The sequence below is a fragment of the Elephas maximus genome, chromosome 23 (genome assembly GCF_024166365.1).
Source record: "Elephas maximus indicus isolate mEleMax1 chromosome 23, mEleMax1 primary haplotype, whole genome shotgun sequence".
NCBI classification, from domain to species: Eukaryota; Metazoa; Chordata; class Mammalia; order Proboscidea; family Elephantidae; genus Elephas; species Elephas maximus.
The window spans coordinates 3,358,852-3,379,477 of NC_064841.1; the positions used below are offsets into that span (position 1 = coordinate 3,358,852).

The 20,626-nt window shown below is 41.9% G+C and overlaps 1 protein-coding gene across 5 annotated transcripts in view; it reads left to right on the forward strand.

Moving 5' to 3' along the window:
* The window catches only part of VEPH1 (ventricular zone expressed PH domain containing 1), a 275,970-nt gene extending 256,847 nt beyond the window's left edge, over window positions 1–19,123 (forward strand). For all 5 annotated transcript variants that reach the window (XM_049867685.1, XM_049867684.1, XM_049867686.1 and 2 more), the window contains exons 13-14: window positions 10,220–10,356; window positions 14,959–19,123. In XM_049867685.1, coding sequence (XP_049723642.1) covers window positions 10,220–10,356; window positions 14,959–15,195 — 374 coding nt within the window. In that variant the 3' untranslated portion in view covers window positions 15,196–19,123. The remainder of the gene's footprint in view (window positions 1–10,219; window positions 10,357–14,958) is intronic.
* The last annotated feature ends 1,503 nt before the right edge of the window (window positions 19,124–20,626 follow it).

The following is a 20,626-nucleotide window of genomic DNA, read 5'->3' on the forward strand; positions in this document are numbered from 1 at the left end:
ACTATGTTCTAAACAATACTTCTGAGGTGTTCGTGGATCAGTACAACAGTGGTTGGTCAGAGATGCCCAGAAAGGGTGCTAGGTTTTGATGAGTATGCAATAATGGAGAATGGAGCACTCTGTCACCTGTGGAAGTGTCTTCAAAGGGCTGTCTCGCTTCGTTTGTCCTATTTTGGCCCCACCGAATCTTGTATGATGCTACAAAATCAGTGCCGATTATGCCTTCTCATTTAGTCACTACCAGTAAGGAACTAAGGCACTCTAAAACACCGCCTGGATAGTCATAAGAAACACGCCATTCATCACCATCCTCAGTGATTTCAAGAACCGCAGACGCTCAGTCTACTAAATGTGGCTTCTCTGACCCCTCATTTAAAATGCTTCTTGCCCTCTTTAAGCGTGTCCTCTGTAATCATAGTTGGCTTTATTAGAACTGGCACACACACACAAATCAGCAAAGCCGTGGAAGGGCATTGAAGTAAATCTGAGACTCTCAATACATACAAAGAAATTCCTCCATAGACCATACAGGGGTGTAATTCCCAGAAGCCATGATTTCAAGGAGGGAAGGAAAGACATACTTTTTCTCAGTTCTTACTTAAAAACTAAGTATTTCAGGATGGCTTTTTTTTTTTTTTTTTTTCCTTCCAGAGTATGACTTCTTTTGAACTATCTTTAACTGATGGTAAGGAATATCTGAGAATTCAAATATTACACGTTAAACTCAGGACAATATCAAATATCGATTTTTCATGCACAATGCAAATATGACAAAAATGGCATAACCCTAAAAGCACACAGCATGCAGATTTTCAGATCCGGGTGGAAATCGGTGTGCGGTGAATCATTGTTACGTGAAGGTGACAGTCTGCTGTGCAGAAAGTCTGGGAGAAAAAGGGAGACACCACAGGTAATGTGGGAAATCCTACCAATCGCAGCCCAACTCATCGTTGGATTGACTTTAAAATAGTAGTACTGATGAACAAATGGGTAAGTTATTCAAAAACAGAAACATCAGTCTCCCTTTTGGGACTCTCTGAATTACCTGTCATGCCTACACTTTTATTAAAAGTACAACTTCAAAGCCTGCAGACCTTGAATCTTACAGGGGCACTCCAAATCACCCACTTCTCTCACTATTCCTAACACTTTCATGTAAGTTTCGTTATATTCTTGACTGGAGGTGGGAGAGCAGGTGGATGGGCCCCATCCTAGAGCCATCAGTATATATTTCATGAAAAGCATCACAATAAAAAGATGATGATGGTCCCTTTAAGCTAATGATGATGACACCAAACCGTTGCCATTGAGTCGATCCAACTCATAGAGACCCTATAATTGATGATGGTAAAAAATAATAATAATAGTAATAATTGATGATGGTAGTATTTGATGATGGTAGTAGCTACTATTTATTGAGCCTTTACTATGTACCAGGTTCTTTGTTAAGGAAGGCTACTACCAATATATATAGCACTTTTGTGTGCCTTTATTCCTGTTGAATACAGTCCGTTGAGGAGCATGGCTTGATTAGCAAAATGCAGTCTGGATTTCAGCCCCCACTCACCTCCTTGGCCAAGTATCCTTGTGCAGTGACCAACCTGCACAACCATTCATGGTGGCTCTGTTGTTAAGTACAACTTTCCTCTAAAAGAGGAAACTCAAGCTCAGTGAAGTTAAATAATGTATCAAGAGACCAGTCAGCTGGTAAGGGGCAGATTCTGGACTTTAGCTGAGGCCTGGCTCCAAAGACAGTGCTCTCAACCATAAACTATCAGCCTAAACTGAAGGAAGTTTTGGGTATGGTCCTCTACAATGTATTATAATAATGGGTAAACATGGGATACAGCACGCTATGTTTAAGTAAAATTTAGTAGATTAAAACCTTATATTCAGAGTTGCAATGAATCTTTCTTAAAACAAGATGGAGCCCTTAAATTATTGCACTCTTGTGCTGTTTACATTAAAAGGATTGTATGGCAGAAATTATTTTTCATTGTGTTACATTGCAAAACTTTAGATTCCACTTTGCATGATGCCCAAGGTCCTTTAGGGTTGGTCCCTCCTGGCATTTCACGCCTCATCTCTTGCCTCTTTCCTACTCCGCTTTCCAAGTCCCACCCACGTTCTGGTCAGATAGAATGGGTTGTAGTTCCCAGAATGCATTTCATTCACTCTGTCAGCTTTGGCCCTTTGCACATGTTTTTTTCTTTTCTTTCCTGAACACCCGTCCTCCCTTTACGTTCATGCTGCTACTCATCCCTGAGGACTCAGCTCCGACGGCATCTACTCAGGAAGCATTCCTGCTTCCTGTGCTCCTCTCTGGTGTACGTGGCTCTGTCCTGGTATCTAGCCCAGTACACTATCGTCAGCTCTTTATGAGCTCCCCTACTGCATGTGCCTGTCATCCTGAGAACTGAAACTATCTTATGGGCCTTTGTATCCCCAGCACCGAGCACACGTGTAGTACATGGAGAGTCGTCAATAAATGCATTTGAATGAAAGAATGAATGAATGGTGACAGGTGTTAATAAAAAGTGGAACTCTCTTTTGCATACTAAAAATTATATGAATGTTAAGTCCTCTTTCTAACTGAGGAAAAAACTACTGGAGGCACCTCAAACTAAAGAGTCCTTGTTCATTTCCGGTCAGCTCCACAACCAAGGGATAAAAGGGACTTTTCTCTATACCTTGGATCCACGGTCTACCCCCTTTTTTTTCTCTTCTCCCCTTCTTCCAAAATAAGGCAATCACCGCCAGACATCTGTGGTGCACAAGCTACAACAGTGTGGGAAAAAAGCTCAGGACCCAAACTCACTACAAGTAGACGAGTTGCAGATACAAAGTACATTCCAGTTTTGCCCAATATGATGCATAGTCTGTGCTAGGTTGCTTCTGTTTGCCCCTCTACGCGCTTCTCCACTTCTCTCCACTCAGCCCCGTGTCCCGCAGGCTGCACCGATGGGCTCCCTTACCTCTGGCTGTCAGTTACATTTGACCATTGGGGACAGCGGTAGGAGATGAGAGGGAGGGAAGAGAGTGAGGTCTGGTTATTTACTCCCCAGCTTCCCCCGGCTGTCACTGCCGCAGCTCCTGTCAGGCAACACTCTCCCCACAGGTCTCCCTCTGGGTCCTAACTGGTCGGTAAAGAAATATCTCTGGATCTCTCCTTTCCTCTTCAGGCAAAGGGATATTAAGGGCCCTGCATTGTTACTGGCCCCAGGGTACTGTGGTGTTTGTCTTGTAGTTGTTAGCCGCCATCGAATCAGCCTCAACTCGCTGCAATCCTGTGCACGACAGAGCGAACACTGCCAGGCCCTGCACCGTCCCCATGATTGGTTGTGGATCAGACCGTTGTGAGCTACAGGGTTTTTTTTTGGGGGGGGGGGCTGATTTTCAGGAGCAGATCACCAGGCCTTTCTTCCTCGCCCATCTTAATCTAGAAGCTCCGCGAAGCTGTTTAGCATAACAGCAAGCCCCCACTGGCAGACGGGTCGTAGCCACACATGGGGCGCATTGGCCAGGAATCATTTAAGGTCTCCTGCGTGGAAGACAAGAATTCTACCATGGAACCACCGATGCCCCAGTGCTGGCCTACATCTGTGTAAATTGTCCCTTTATTAATCCCCTCAATTACGCCTCTTGGATATGCCTTCTTTTTCCTGCCGGGACCTTTGTAACACTAAGGCTTCTCCCATCTGGGGTTCATGAGTCTTCACGCCTGTGCTGGCTGGATCCTCCCCAGCTCTAGGCCCCACCTCGGTCTTTAAGGAAAGCAAGGTCCTTTCTACAGAGCTTCAGAAAAACTTTCAAATGAAGTCCAATATGATCTCCTCATGACTGGTTTGATACTAGGCTCTTTCCTGGATCTTACACCTCAGGAACCTTGAGTTGGCTCATCTCCGCCCTCAGCCTATGACTGTATCCCTAAGCAACTGTTTTGCAAATTTGCTGCTGAGTTAATTAATTGAGTTCTTTTCATGCATTTTTCTCACATATCCCTCTTGTACCTCAGTCCTTTTCTCCCTCTGCTTAGAATATCCTTCTTCCTGCTTCACCGGGGGCCCAGCTCTCCTTCACCTCCTCCCAGCTGCAAGTGCAGTTTCCTTCCTTTGACTCTGTAGCACTTGGCTCGTGCTTCTCCAGCGGCACTTACCAATCTACGCTGAGCTGTAGTTGTACCTCCCTGCCACGATGGAAAATCCATGCTTCCTGTCTTGTAACCTCATCATATCCAAACACAGTGTCTCACAGCTTGCCTGTGCTCCAGTCTATGAGTGGATGGATGGATGGGTGACAAGTGGAGAGATGAATATTCTTTCCTGGTTTACTCTTCCTGTTGTGAGCCTTCTCTCTTTAAGGTATTTGTCCTCTTATTATTTCACTCTATTCATCCACTTCACGTTGAGTAAGTTTAAAAGAAAAAGCCAAGCCCATAGTGCCGAGTCAATTCTGACTCATAGCAAGCCTATAGGACAGAGTAGAACTGCCCCATAAGGTTTCCAAGGAGTGGTTAGTGGATTTGAACTGCTGACCTTTTGATTAGCAGCCAAACTCTTAACCACTGTGCCACCAGGGCTCCTGAGTAAGATTCTACCCACTGCCGTTGAGTCGATTTCGACTCATAGCAACCCTATAGCACGGAGTAGAGCTGCCCCATGGAGTTTCCAAGGAGTGTCTGGCAGATTCAAACTGCCAGCCTCTTAGCAGCCGTAGCACTTAGCCACTACACCACCAGGGTTTCCTGAGTAAGATTAACACTTTCAAAACTCATTTTTCATCAACATAAATATTTCTTAACTCTTGGGGCACAAAAATAATACAATCAATGCATAAATATTCCTATTAGCATTATGAAAAATTTCAGGTGGATAAACATGACAGTTGAGTTCCAGTTGCACTAGAAAATTCTGGTCATATGCCATAGCTTTGGCAGCCAAATAATATTTAAAGAAAGGAATGGATCCCAGTTGATAGACAGAGTCCTAGCCAAATAGTGGTTCTCTGAATGAAGTAACGTGTTGTTGTTAATTGGCAAGTGAGAAAATATCTCTGTGTTACATGCAAACAAGATTTTTTTAGACATATGGTCATGCCCTCATAGTCTCCCCCCACGTCAAAAGGAATATGACAAATCCTTAGGAAAAAATTTACTTCTTTTTTGGCCTTGAAGAAGTTGTGATATCGTGTGAGAATTACTCACTCACAAGGGCATGCAGTGGGCAATAGGCTTAATAAACAGACGCATGCCTAGTGTTCCTCAGCTAAGCATAATTGCAGGAAAAATGGGATAGCAGCTGGGAAAAAATTTTTTTTTTAATCTTCCTTTTATTTGGCTTTTTAAAACTATTTTTAAAGCTAAAGATAGCCTGGCTTGTAGTAAATTCTCTGAGACTGACTCTAACGCCTACATTTGGGCCCAAACATTCAGCCACGATCAAGTTCCACTGCAATTTCTTTGCCGAAACCCTTTCCATGGACTTTTCTCTCAGGGTTAGTTCTCACTGGGCTACAACAAAAATTCCTTGCTTAGCATCATTTCTCTGAAATCCTTCACCCTTGTGTTTGCTGGTAAACCTCCATGAGTTTATCTCCAGTCTCTCATCATGGTTATTATGGGCATGTGGGCAGGCCATCCATCCACACCACATCTCCAGTGTTTCCCTCAATTATTTTGCCCAGCCCTCTTTGCAAATTTTGTCATATATACCCTTCCAACTAAACATTTGGGTCTGCCTTGAAGAGACATATGTGCAACTAATTGCCTGTGTCAGATCCAAAAGGATCTGTGTGCTTCAGTATTACCTAAATTAATCCTGATTTCAAATTATCACAGCTACCCTAACTTCTATTTCAAGTGCTTGTAAGTAAACGTGGACGTGTGAGACATGGCAGGAACCACTGCGATACAAGCTGTCAAGTAGAGTCTCTAACAAAAGTCCTCCTTTGCCACTTACCTGGTCTCCTCAGGTACATTTCTTTATTTTCACTTTTGACCTCTCAGCAGGCCCATTGAGCAAGTGGGCTTTTTTAATTTTTTTTCTTTACTGATTCGAAAACTGTACTTAAAAGGACTCAAATCCAAATCTTCTGAATTCGTAAGCAAAACTTTGAACCTTACCATTAGAATAGCGATTTTTTTTTCTAATCAGAAAGCATGGGAAATGTGTGTTGTAGAAAGTTTTTAAATCCAGTTTTTGACGTGGGTTTTTTATTGTCGTTTGCTTGTTTTCTTGCCTTTTTTCCTCCCCTTGGACCTTTCCATACAGCTTCCTTTCCTCGTCCAGATAGGCTGTGTGCCTTTCGTGATCCACCAAACCAAGAAGATAAAAACCTAACCTGTTGCAGTTGAGCCAATTCCGACTTGCAGCAACCCTACAGGACAGGGAAGAACAGCCTCATAGGGCTTCCAGGGAGCGCCTGGTGGATTCAAACTGCCAACCTTTGGGTTAGCAGCCAAACACTTACCCACTGCACCACCAGGACCCTGTACTGGGCCTTGGGAGCCCAGCGTGCTAAGGCTGTCCCTGTTCTCCAGGACTGTGTAAAAGTGGGGAGACCCACTGTGTAAAGTGCTTTAACTGCGGCAGCGGCAGGGTGCGGAGGCCACGCAAAGGAAGGAGCCGCTCTGTTTATGGAAAATTGTAATTTGGAAAGAGCGTTGCCAGCTTTAAAGACGCTCTGAATCACGTAGTGCTCATAAGGCAACGCAGAACACTAAAACAGTCTCCTTGATATCTGTTGTCAAGTATCTATAGTTCCTGCTTTACCACCCTCTGCTGTGTGCTGCACCAGCCACTGTAAGGCCTTTCAGAAGACGGGAGACCCTTCTCATCACTGATGCCCCAGATAAAATGTCACCTCGAATGTCAGAGCTATCCCCCACCACTTAAATGCATATGCGCCAACCTCCCAAGTCACTCATTCATTACCCCTCTTATTTTCATCATCCTGCTCATCACTGGGGAAACCCTGGTGGTGTAGTGGTTAAGTGCTACGGCTGCTAACCAAGAGGTCAGCAGTTTGAATCCACCAGGTGCTCCTTGGAAACTCTATGGGGCAGCTCTACTCTGTCCTATAGGGTCGCTATGAGTTGGAATCGACTCGAAGGCAATGGGTTTGGTTTTTTGGTACTCATCGCTGGGGCCCTGGTGACACAGTGGTTAAGCATTCGGCTGCTAACCAAAAGGTCAGCAGTTCAAATCCACCAATCACTTCTTGGAAACCCTATGGGGCGGTTCTACTCTGTCCTGCAGGGTCGCTATGAGTCCGAATTGACTTGACAGCAATGGGTTTGGTTTTTGGTTTGGACTTATCACTATCTAACAATACAGTTGATGTTTACTTTATTTTCACTTATTAGCCTTAATTTGGGGTTGACAATGATGTCTATTTTACTCTAGATTCACATATAGCTACTTGTGGTAGCTACATATTCTTACATAAGCTGTATGAAAAATGCAGCCACACTTCCGTCTTATATGAATAATACATGTAATATAACATCAACAAAATATATTCATCAAAACACCCATAAAGCCTATTACAAGATAGCAAATATGCATTTCAGATTTCTGGATCATACCAGAGGTCACAGCAGGTGGCCCGATGTCCAGATCTGGGCTTCAGCTGTGTTCTCTTTGGCTTGCATCGGATCCAGGAAAAAAAGGGCATATGGCAATCAGACTTTATATAAAATTTTCTATTCCTGACCTGATGTCTCTTGCAAAAAATCAAAACGCACGTCAATAGTAATTTCTGCTGCTGCCCAGCAACTATGGACATTTGACATGCAGCCGAGTAAGGGCCAGCCACCTTAGGTAGGCCTGTGTCTCCAGTCTGCCGTGGTCCCACCACTCAGGGCTGTCTCCCCTGCAAAGGCCAGCAACGAGCTGCCATTTGTCTGTAAACCTGTGCCGTTGTGTTTCTTAGAGTAGAAGACTATTTCTCAGTACCTGAGTCTCCATCAGAAGAAAGACCTTCTGATCTACTTCCGAAAATCAGCCAAAGAAAACCCTGTGGAGCAAAACAGTACTATTCACAGCCCGTCACAGGACGGCACGGGACAGGGCAGTGTCTTGTTCCCTCGTGCGTGGGGTCACCATGAGTCGGGGGCTGACTTGATCTCAGCTAACAACAACAAATCTCTATCAAAAGTGAGAAATGAAACAGGAAGGAGGCATGCGTTTCAAGACAAAAGGGAACGAATTTCTATGTGAAGAGACATCTATCTCCTCAAACTTAACATGCAAAGTATGTTAGTATCTATGTTTTTATGTCTGCTTAACCCTTTTATTGTATGGCCTCCATAGTCATTTAGATCCACCCTGGGTGGATGTTCCCTGACCTCAGAGAACATCCAACTGAATATTCATCAGATAATAAATAAACACACAAACAAGCCAAACTAGCCTCAACAGAACTCTGTCGATGAAAACTTTACATCACATTATTCTTACACGGAAAATCCTCTGCTAAGATGGGCAAATCCTGCTGTCTCAGGCAGTTATTTGACCCACACTGAGACAGACAAATGGTAGAGTAGGAAGACTAGGTTGTGTTCATATGGTCAAATAGGTACTGTCCAGATTTTAAAGCGATGGAGTGGGCTTAATTTCATTCAGGGTGCTATGAAGATTGAGCATAAATGCACATAAGTGTATTTTTTCATACTACAAGTTGAACTTTCCATTGCCTGTTCCCGCAGAAACCAAATGCTTTCACATGAATCTGAAAGAAGAGTGAGTCTTATGTGGTTGGTAAAAGGAATGAAATTCCTCAGTCCAAACTTCTAACATTATTAAGGATCTAACTCTATAATTACATGTAATCATACACACTCTACTTCAATGTAGAATTAATCCATTAGTTCAACAAATATTTATAGACTCTCTACTATTTGCCAAGTACTGTCCTAGATGGAGCCCTGGTGTTGAAGTGGTTAAGAGTTTTGCTGCGAATCAAAAGGTTGGCAGTTCGAATCCACAAACCACTCCTTGGAAATCCTATGGGGCAGTTCTACCCTATCCTGTAGGGTCACTAGAAGTCAGAATCAACTCGATGGCCGTGGGTTTTTATGGGTGCTAGATGCCTACTACTTCAAGAGCCCTGGTGGAGCAGTGGTAAAAGCAATTGCCTGCTAACTGAAATGTTGGCAGTTCGAAACCACCAGCAACTCCATGGGAGAAAGATGTGGCAGTCTGCTTCCGTAGAGATTTACAGCCTTGGAAGCCCTATGGGATCACTATGAGTAGGAATTGACTGAACCGCAGTGGGTTCGGGTTTGTTTTTTGTTGTTTAGATGCCTGGTGATACGCCAGTGAGCAAAGCAAAGACCTTGCCCTCGTGGCATTTCCAATTGCATAGGAAACCAGGACATTAATCAGAAAAGCACCAATCACTGTCTACAAGGGGTGGTACCTGCTCTAAAGAAAACAGACGGTATGTGATGGTGGCATATTACAGAGGAAGCCACTCTGGGGCTGGGAGAAGGTGTCCTGAAAAAGCAAAATTTGAGTTGAGATATGGAAGTTAGTTGTTGACGAGGTGAAGATGGGAATGTGGAGAGAATGTGTGTGACAGAGAGTAGAAATAGCAGGCACACAGGAGCTGGTAGGTTGGCGTTTGCTGCTGAGTGTTACGGCTTCATGGAAACATACTATTCAGAGCGCTGCACTGACCTTTGCTGCCAAATAGCTCCGTATACTTGGTCACTTTTAAAGCTATATTTCTAAGCAGTTCATGTGTCGTAAAGCATGGAAATTTCACTTTTTATTTACCTAGTTACTGGAAACATCAACAGTAGAAAATGAACCTAATGGCATGCTAGATATTTTGTGCCCAAAAGTTCAAACTCTGTTCTTAACCGATTTGGTCATTCCAATCTGAGCAAGAGAATATCGTAAAACAAAGGCGCTGATGAGCACAGAAAGCTGGGCGTCTAGATGAACTTTCATAGCTGCTAACCAGATGCTCATTTTGTGAACTATATTCCTTTGGAAAATTTTGACGAGAGCTTTCAACACTTTCCCATTGAATTGGGAATTGTGCTTGCTTTTAGGGGCCAAAGGGAAAAGGTTAACCAAACTCATAATTGATTAGCCCTCTTTCCAAATATGCTTCCTTGGTTCTGGTCCACAGTGCAATTCTGACTTTTGATTACTTGCCAAATAAATGATGGACAATAAATGGCTTGATCATTCTGTGTTACCTTCAACAGTCGTTAATCAAGATGGCCAGCCTCTCATGGAAGGAAAACTTAAAGAGAAGCAAGTCAGATGGAAGTTGATCAAAAGGTGGAAAACCCGCTATTTTACCCTGGCCGGAAGTCAACTTCTGTTTCAAAAAGGGAAATCTGTAAGTTCCTCTGTCATTTTTTCACTCTTGCATTTTTAAGATCCTAATCTCCACCAACCAGCTAGGCATTTCGCCTTGAGTTTAAACTCCAACACTTGTTTTTCCCTCTCCCTTGTACAACCTTACAGTGTTGTTTCATTGCATATATCCCTTTAACTGTCTGCTCTGTCTGCTCCTGTGTTAGCTGGTTCCCTGCTCCTCTGCTGTTTGTTAGGGAGCCTTTTTTTCTCCTTGACTAAAGTTTTAGAAGATAAATGCAGAGCACTTACGCAGTGGTCTTGACCCCAGCCCAGTGCCTTTTGTTTCCTTATGAGTCACCTATACACATGTATGGCTTGTGAGAGTGACCCTGATTTCTTATGTAGCTGTAGGTTATATCTGGAGGTTGGGGGAGCTGAGGAAGGGGGATAGTGGGCAGGGAAAGAGGAAGGAAGGCTGACTTATTTCTAAATACCGCTTGTAGTCAACAAAGTCCAATTCTAATTAGAGAAATGTATTACTATATTCATAAATGGTAAAGATATTCATTCGATTTGACATCATTTTCATTCTGAACTAGGGTGCTCATTAAATATCTATATCCTGAATTTTCAGTGGGAAACCTCTGAAATAGCGTTCTGTTCCAGCCAACGACACAAAGCCATCCCCTTCCCTTCTTTTGAAATCAACTTTACCACTAAACTCTCTTCATTCAGGATTGGAGAGAATGAAATCTTGACTTCTTGTCTATTTTTAAATATAATAATCATATCCGTTGCTATCAAGTCGATTCGCAGTCATGGTGACCCCATGCGTTACAGGGGAGAACGGCTCTGCACAGGGTTTTCTTGTCTCTAACCTTTACAGAGGCAGATTGCCAGGCCTTTCCTCTGGGGGTGGGTTTGAGCTGCCAACCTTTAGGTTAGTAATTGAGCACAAACCATTTGTGCCATCCAGAGACCTTATAACAATATAACATATATAATATAATAATAATAATGGCTAGCACTTATTTAGTGCTTATCACGCGCCATGCTGGATTGCCTCAATCCTCAGGACAATCCTGTGATGTTAGTAGTATTATGGTGATCATTTCATAGATCAGGAAACAGGTTCAAAGAGACTGATGGACTTATCCAAGGTCACAGCCAGCAAGGAAGGGAAGGTGAAACAGAGACAGGCTTAGACAGCGTGCCACCAAAGCCACGTCCGTAAATAGTGCACAGTCCCTCCCAGGTTCCCGTACAGTACAGAGCTGTGGAAAACTAAACTGTGTCTGAGTGAATTAACCAAAGGCGTTAAACTACTAAAACTTTACAACTCACCCTGCGCATGTACGCTGCATCTTAAGAGTCCTCGTTATCAAATGCGTTTGAACTTTTAACTTAATATATATTTATGGCACTTTCTCTGAACTCATGCTACTTTCTGTGTGTTTTATAAAATACATGGGCTTTTCTGTGGCTGAAGATCTTTCTGAAAGGGAAATGTAATGGCATGTTCAATTTAGCCAGTTATTAGAGGTTTAAAACACCTTTTTTGTTTTTGAACGTTATATTGTGGTTTAGGTGAAAGTTTAGGGAGCAAGGTAGTTTCCCATTCAACACTTTATACACATTTTGTCTGGTGACATTAGCTGCCATCCACTCAATGGGACAGCACTCTACCCCATTCCTCCCTGGTTTCCCCGTTTCCATTCACCCATCTCTCCTGCCCCTTCTTCCCTTCTGAACTTTACTTTTGGGCAAATGCTGCGGGTAGTTTATTCTCCTGAAGAACGCGTTCCTCCCAGGTGTTATTGTTCACTTTATAGGCCTGTGTAATGTTTGCCTGAAAGGTGGTCTCCGGGAGTGGGTTCAGTTCCATGTTTGAAGTTCGTCTGAGGACCATAGTCTCAGGAGTTCCACCGGTCTCTATCAGATCAGTTAAGTCTGGTCTTTATTATGAATTTGAATTTCGTTCTACATTTTTCTCCCACTCTGTCCAGGACCTTCTGTTATGATCCTGGTCAGAGTTGTCAGTAATGGTAGCCAGGCACCATCTAATTCTTCTGGTCTCAGGCTGGTGGAGGCTGTGGTTCTCGTGGTCCGTTAGTCCTTAGCACTAATTGTTTCCTTAAGTCTTTGGTTTTCTTTATTCTTCTTTGGTCTGGACAGGAACAAACCAATAGTTGTATCTTAGATGGCTGCTTGCAAGCTTTTAAGACCTCAGTCTCTGTTCACCAAAAACTTAATTTTTTTAGCATAAGTTCACATTGAAGCATTTTAAGTGTTTTAAATGACCGTCTGAATTTCCTAATTTATTTAAGAAATCAGAAATAGAAGTGAAAATGTAGTGATTTCTCAGATCCCTTGAGGCAAAGCACAGTTAGTCCATAGAATGTTTTTCCTGGACTCAAATAATGACCTTCATACTTCTTGATTCAAAGCTTTTTAATGAAGTTTGAAAAATAAGCTATTTTTTAATTGGCTATCTTGTTTCACATCCTTATTGTGAAATAATGGCCTGACATTTCAGAATTCTAAGAGAACATGTGGCTCAGATATTGAGAGATAATGTAACATAGCACGAGGATCACAGCAGAATAGCTCTTGCTTCGGGCACGGTCATCTAGCAGTGGTCAGCAGTTCCGCTGACGCTCCGGCCGCCTCGTAAAGGGCATTCTCGTAAATGAAAGAAATGTGCATTTTCAAATGAGAAGAAAAAAGTCGCTGTGGAGACGACTCTGAGTCATGACGACCCGGTGTGTGTCACAGTAGGACTGTGCTCCATGGTGTCTTCAATGGCTGGTTTTTCGGAAGTCGACTGCCAGGCCTTTCTTCCAGGGCGTCTCCAGGTGACTCAAGCCGCCGACCTTTCAGTTAGCAGCCAAGGGTGTCAACCATCTGCACCACCCAGGAACTCCTTTTAAATGAGAACGGAAGTTGAAAATTGCAGTGTTCTTTGTTTTGCTTTCTGAAGGTCTTGCTCTCCAACAACCAGCTAGGCAGTGATAGCCTTTCTCTGTCTATTCTGCCGTTATTTTCTTACTTGATTTCATCGCCCCTCATGAAATGATTATGGCCACTTTTTTCTTGATCACTTCCTCGATGCATCAGTATCTCTGTTATAGACTAATTCAAAGACATGCATTTCTGTGTCTGTCAGTTTCTTACCACATCCCCAACGAGACCAGCAAAACAGTATTCAGTGCAGATGTCTTTGAGCTTTTATCCTTACACCTCCTAGGAAAATGCTGAAAAAAATCTGTGCGATAACGTGCATTATCTTAAGTTCCATCAACATTTTTAATCATAAATTTAAATGATTGTAGGACTGTAATTTCTGTTGAATTGTAAATATTGACATTTTAAAATAAAAAGATTACACCTCTCCTTTTAAATGTAACCATTGGACTAGCAATTTGATAACCAACAGCATCCATTTCTAAAAATACATTCAATAAGTTCTTTAATAGAAATTGTTATATTGCTTCTTTTTTCTTTGAAATTCTGTTGCCATTCCATTTCTCCCACCGTATTTTATCTTGATCACACTATCATTTTTCACTGTGACAAAAATATGTATATAAATTGAAATTATTTTAATTTCTTGCAGCCGTGAGTCTCTGTTAAAAAGTTTTTCTCAAGTTATCTTTCATATATGTAAATTTATGAAAATCCATAAGTATGATACAAAAGGCAATAAATAATTACTAAATATTAAAAAGTGAGCTTTTATTGGAAACTCATCCCTTGCGGGAGAGTGGGTCATGGTGGTTGAAGGACGCTCCCCCACACCAATTCTTTTTGATTGCCTTGTTGTTTTGTGCTCCTGAGACTTTTCCACGTTGGACAATATTCCATAGGAAGTTTGGAATGGGTCAGAAGGGTGCCTCTCCATTGTGAAAGAAACAGGGAGATGAGAAAGGAGAATTAGCAAGACTCTCAAACAAAGGGACATTCTCCAGTGGACAAAATACACTTAGGAAAGTGACCGATCTAGAGTTGCCTTATCTGACTCTGTGAAACGATCCGTGCTTACCCAGCACAGTGACCCTGGTGTGGCAGAGACCAATAAGCCTCTGCTTTGATGAAAAGAGAATGTAAAATCGTTAAATACTTCTTTATTTATTGCTTGTGGGCAAATTATGCTTCCGAAGCTCCAGAAATTTTCACAGTTTGATCCACTTAAACGTTGGAACTCTGTTTATTCTTTAAAGGTTTAGCAAACCCTTCCTCAGAAGTTACACAAAGAAAAATTCCATCTCATACCTCCCAAATTATCTCAAATTCTGAACAACTAGTACTCCAAATTGTACAGCTGGATTTTGCTCTATTAATACAGTATTAGTATCCAGAGATAATGACATAAAATCAAAGAAGTACGAATTAAGCATTTCCCCCAACCCCATGGTGTAAATACTTTTTTATAAATTGGCTGTCTTGTACCAATTTATAATGTACTAATCGGTTACTGCTTCAGTTGTTCTCATGACTCTTTGAGGCCTTAGAAACCAAGCTAACAAAGGTCTTGAGCCATACAAAGTGAAAGAATTGTGGTTCTCTTAGAAAATTCTTAGTGGCCAGAGGTCTTTGCTACATTGGGAGCCAGCTCATGTTCTTGCCTTTCTGTACATTTCAGAAAGATGATCCTGATGACTGCCCGATAGAACTCAGCAAGGTGCAGAGCGTGAAAGTTGTGGCCAAGAAGCGCAGAGACCGCTCTCTCCCTCGGGCCTTCGAAATCTTCACAGACAATAAAACCTATGTTTTCAAGGCCAAGGATGAGAAGAATGCAGAAGAGTGGCTCCAGTGCATCAATGTGGCAGTTGCCCAAGCAAAAGAGAGAGAAAGTAGAGAAGTAACCACATACCTGTAGAATTTGCAAGTCCAGCTAACACCGATTATACACAATGGGATTGGATTATTTTTCCAAATGTCAATAAACTCACCAAACTATTTTTCCCCCTACATGCCAGTGGAGCAGTTGTCCTTGAGAAGCAGAACTCGTAGTAAACTTCAAACCTTAACAGCTTTTTTTCATTAACTCCAGAGCATGTATCTCTCTGATGCATATAAGAAAAAGGGCTACAGAGCACGCCCTGTTCTGGTGTGGAACCAGGAGGGGAAAAGTCATCGAAATGGGAACTTCTGTATTTATGTTGATATAAAATTGTAGGAAAACTACTTTAAAAGATGTATGGACCACCAATCCTAAGTAAAGGTTCTTTTTGTTGTTGTTGTTGTTAACCACACTCGTTGCCATAGAGTCAATTCCAACTCATAGCGACCCTATACATAGTGACCTTATGTACACCAAACAAAACGCTGCCCTGTCCTGCGCCGTCATCCCAGTCTTTGCAATGTTTGAGCCCATTGTTACAGCCACTGTGTCAGTCCCTGTCCTTGAGGGTCTTCCTCTTTTTCACTAACCCTCTACTTTACCAAATATGATGTCCTTTTCCAGGGACTGGTCCCTCATGATAACATGTCCAAAGTACATGAAATGAAGTCTCACCATCCTCACTTCTAAGGAACACTCTGGCTGTTCTTCTTCCAAGACAAATTTGTTCATTCTTCTGGCAGTCCAAGGTATATTCAATATTCTTCACCAACATCATAATTCAAAATCATCAATTCTTCTTCTGTCTTCCTTATTCATTGTCAACCTTTCTCATGCATATGAGTCAATTGAAAATACGATGGCTTGGGTCAGGTGCACCTTAATCCTCAAAGTGGCACCTTTGCTTTTCAACATTTTAAAGAGATCTTTTACAGCAGTTTGCCAATGCAATATGTCATTTGATTTCTTGACTGCTGCTTCCATGGGCGTTGATTGTGAATCCAAGTAAAATGAAGACTTCAGTATTGTCTCCATTTATCACTGTGTTACTGGTCCTGTTGTTAGGATTTTTGTTTATTTTATGTTGTGGTATAATCCATACTGAAAGCCGTAGTCTCATCTTCATCAGTAAGGGCTTCAAGTCCTCCTTGCTTTCAGCAAGCAAGGTTGTGTCATCAGCATAATGCAGATTGTTAAAGAGTCTTCCTCCAATCCTGATGTCATGTTCTTCTTCATGTAGTCCAGCTTCTTGGAGTATGTGCTCAGCATACAGATTGAACAGGCATGGTGAAAGGATACAACCCTGATGCATACCTTTTCTGGTTTTAAACCACACAATGTCTCCTTGGAAAACCTGGTGGCGTAGTGGTTAAGTGCTACGGCTGCTAACCAAAGGGTCAGCAGTTCGAATCCACCAGGCGCTCCTCAGAAACTCTATGGGGCAGTTCTACTCTGTCCTATAGGGTCGCTATGAGTCAGAATCGACTCGACGGCACTGGGTTTGGTTTTTGGTTTAATGTCCCCTTGTTCTGTTTCAATGACTGCTCTTGGTCTATGTTCAGGTTCCATGTGTTCTGTAGTTCCCATTCTTTGCAATGTTATCCATAATCTGTTATGATACCCACGGTTGAATGCCTTTGCATACTCAATAAAACACAGGTAAGCATCGTTCTGGTATTCTCTGCTTTCAGCCAAGATCCATCTGACATCAGCAATGATACCCCTCATTCCACGTCCTCTTCTGAATCCAGCTTGAATTTCTGGCAGTCCTCTGTGGATGTACTGCTGCAGCCATTTTTGAATGATCTTCAGCAAAATTTTAATTACGTGTGATATTAGTGATATTGTTTGGTAATTTCCACATTCCGTTTGGATCATCTTTCTTTGGAATACATATAAATGTGGATCTCTTCCAGTCGGTCAGCCAGGTAGCTGTCTTTCAAATTTCTTGGCATAGACAAGTGAGCACTTCCAGCATTGCATTTATTTGATATTCTGTCAATTCCTTGAGCCTTATTTTTCACCAGTGCCTCCAGTGCAGCTTGGACTTCTTCCTTCAATACCATCGATTCTTGATCATGTGCTACCTCCTGAAATGGTTGAATGTCAAATAATTCTTTTTGGTACAGTGACTGTGTGTATTCCTTCCATCTTCTTTTGATGCTTCCTTCATTGTTCAATATTTTGCCCAAAGAATCCTTCAATACTGCAACTTGAGGCTTGAATTTTTTCTTCAGCTATTTCAGCTTGAGAAATGCCAAGTGTGTTCTTCCCTTTTGATTTTCTAACTCCAGGTCTTCGCACATTTCATTATACTACTTTGTCTTCTTGAGCTGCCCTTTGAAATCTTCTGTTCGGCTCTTTACATGATCCTGTCTTCCATTAGCTTTAGCTACTCTACCTTCAAGAGTAAATTTCAGAGTCTCTTCTGACATCCGTTTTGGTCTTTTCTTTCTTTCCTGTCTTCTCAATGACCTTTTGCTTTCTTCGTGTAAAAGATTCTTGATGTCATCCCACAACTCACCTGGTCTGCGGTCATTAGTATTCAGTGCATCAAATCTGTTCTTGAGATGGTTCTAAATTCAAGTGGGATATATTCGAGGTTGTACTTTGGCTTTCACAGATTTTTAAAAAATTTTCTTCAGCTACAACTTGGACTTACATATGAGCAATGGATGGTCTGTTCCACAGTTGGCCCCTGGCCTTGTTCTGACTGATGTTATTGAGCTTTTCCATCATCTCTTCCCACAGATGTAGTCGGTTTGATTCCTGTATACTCCATCCGGTGAGGTTCATGTGTATAGTCACCACTTATGTTGTTGAAAAAAGGCATTTGCAATGAAGAAGTCACTGGTCTTGGAAAATTCTATTATGTGATCTCTGGCGTCATTTCTTTCACCAAGGCCATATTTTTCAACTACTGATACTTCTTCTTTGTTTCCAATTTTTGCATTCCAATCACCTGTACTTATCAGTGCATCTTGATTGCATGTTTGCTCATTTTCAGACTGCTCAAGTCTAATTGTTGAAGGTGTTTTTTAAAAAATGGACACTGGGGCAAGCCATATAACTTACCTATAGATGTATAATTTTATTTATTCCCTTCTAATACAAATCGGATTAACACATGGTAAAGTTGTTCTCAAGTTAAGCCAGTTATGTGATTAAATGTCTGTCTTTCAGAGCTACTTCATTGATTATTCTTTCTAGATTTATATAATGTGATCTAAAGTTTACATACTTGGGTATATCTCCTGCCCAAGGCAGTAGGCATGAAGATAGCATAAGCATAAAATCATTTTCTTCAAAATATGTGCTATTTCCATTAAACATTGAGATTTTTAATTGAAGTTATATACTTTTTTCTTTGTATTCAACCTTTTAAAGCCTCTGAATTACAAACATATCTTGGTTTATGCCATAAATTTTCTGATTTCAATAAGCTGTAGTAGACAATTCTGAGCTCCAGTGACCCATGCTCTGCTGCAATCCTCTCCCCTTGAGTGTGGTTAGGATCTGTAACTTGCTTCTAAGCAACAGAATAATGCAAAGGTGACAAGATGGCCTCTCCCATGATTCTGTTACATTATATGGCAAAGGTAAAGATATTTTTCAGATGTAATTAAGGTCCCTAATCAGTTGGCCTTGAGTTAATCGAAGTGATATTATCCTGGGTGAACCTGACTTAAGAAAGGGAGCTCTTTAAAAGAGGGTGAAGAAGTCAAAGGCTCTCTCCCTTGCTGGCCTTAAAGAAGCAAGCTGCCACAACTTCTACAGCTGCAAGGATGTGAATTCTTCCAACAACCACATGAGTTTGGAAGAGGACTCAAAGCCTCAGCAGAAAGCCCAGCCCCAGCCAACACTTTGACTGCAGCCTGTGAGACCCTGAGCAGAGGACCCAGCTAAGTCACGCATGGACTCCTGACCCATGGAAACTGTGAGATAATAAATGTATGCTGTTTTAAGCTGCTACGTCTGTGTTAATTTGTTATACCACAACAGAAAACTAACACAAAAGCCAAATTGGAATACATATAGAGGATAATTTTTTCCTTGAAATTTGTTAGCTGTGTAGTGTGGTATAGAAACCTGGAGAAAGGACAAGGTTGTAAGTAGTCAACACTTAGTTCTATTCCTGAATCGACAGCTAACTAACTAGAATAGAAAACACACACAAAAAAAGAGGGGCCTAATTTGAAAAAAAAAAAAAAAATTCAACTTTGGCATGTAAAATGTGAGAGCACTGTGAATCACAGAAGTTATTTCAAGTTGGAAATAGAGTTCCAGAGGTCAAAATTCAGGTTCATTGGGTGTATAGGTAGTCACTGAAGATGTGAAATGAGGTGAAATTAGCCAGGAAGAATAAGAAGACAAAAGAATTAATAAGGGTTTAATGGGACGCCCGTATTTAAGCAAAGGCACATCAGATTAGCTGGGGAGTGTTCAGAAGATGCGGGCCAAGGGAAATGATATCACAAAAACTAAGCATAGAGAGAGATCAACACTGAAATCCTGAAGAGTAATCACTTAAGATAAAGACTGGGTTTTGCAATTAAGAATCAATTCATGTCATTAATAAGAATGATCTTATTGAAGCGATGGGTAAAAGTTAAATTTCAATTAGTTGAAGAATCAACAGAAATTAGGAATTTAAAGCAATGATTGGAGGGGCTAAGATGGAGGAAGGTTTTGCTGTTTGTTTTAAGACGAATTAGATTCAAGAGAAATGAGAAGGAGTTTAAAAACACAGACAGGGAGAGGAAGAATTACTTTGCCTGAGCAAAGTTTCCAGAGGTGATGGAAAAGAATTGATACTGTTGTCATCCTGTGTACAACAGAGTGAAGTATTTCTCTGTCCTGCACCATCGTCACAGTTATTAGTGTACTCGAGCCCACTGCTGCAGCCGTGTGTGTTCTGAGTGCCTTCCAGCTGAGGGCCCGTCTTCCAGCACTGTATCAAACAACGTCCTGTGGTGGCCCATGGAATTTTTATTGGCTAATTTTTGGGACTGGATCACCAGGCCTTTTTTCCTAATCTGTCTTAATCTGGAGGCTCTGCTGAAACCTGTTCACCTTGGGTGACCCTGCTGATATTTGAGTTAAATACACTTTATTCATCAGCAATTTATGAAGCACCTGTTAAGCAACAGGGACCATGCTTGGCCTGAAGATACAAAAATAAAAGAGCCAGTTCCTCTCCTCAAGGAATGGGCAGTGTAGTAGGGGAGACAGCCATGTGAAACAAGGATTGAAATGCCATGTGCCACAGGGTATGCACAGGGTCCTGTGAAACACAGGAGAAGCATCACTGTAATCGCCTCTGAGCCTGGAGTGGGCTCCCTCGCTGTTTCCCAGAGGTGTGAGAGAAGGGGTAAGTCTTAAAGAACTAGTAGGCCTGTCATGGGCAGACAAGGAGCAAATGGGCAGCAGAGGGAAGAACCTCACAAAGGCACGGGAGGGAGAGAGA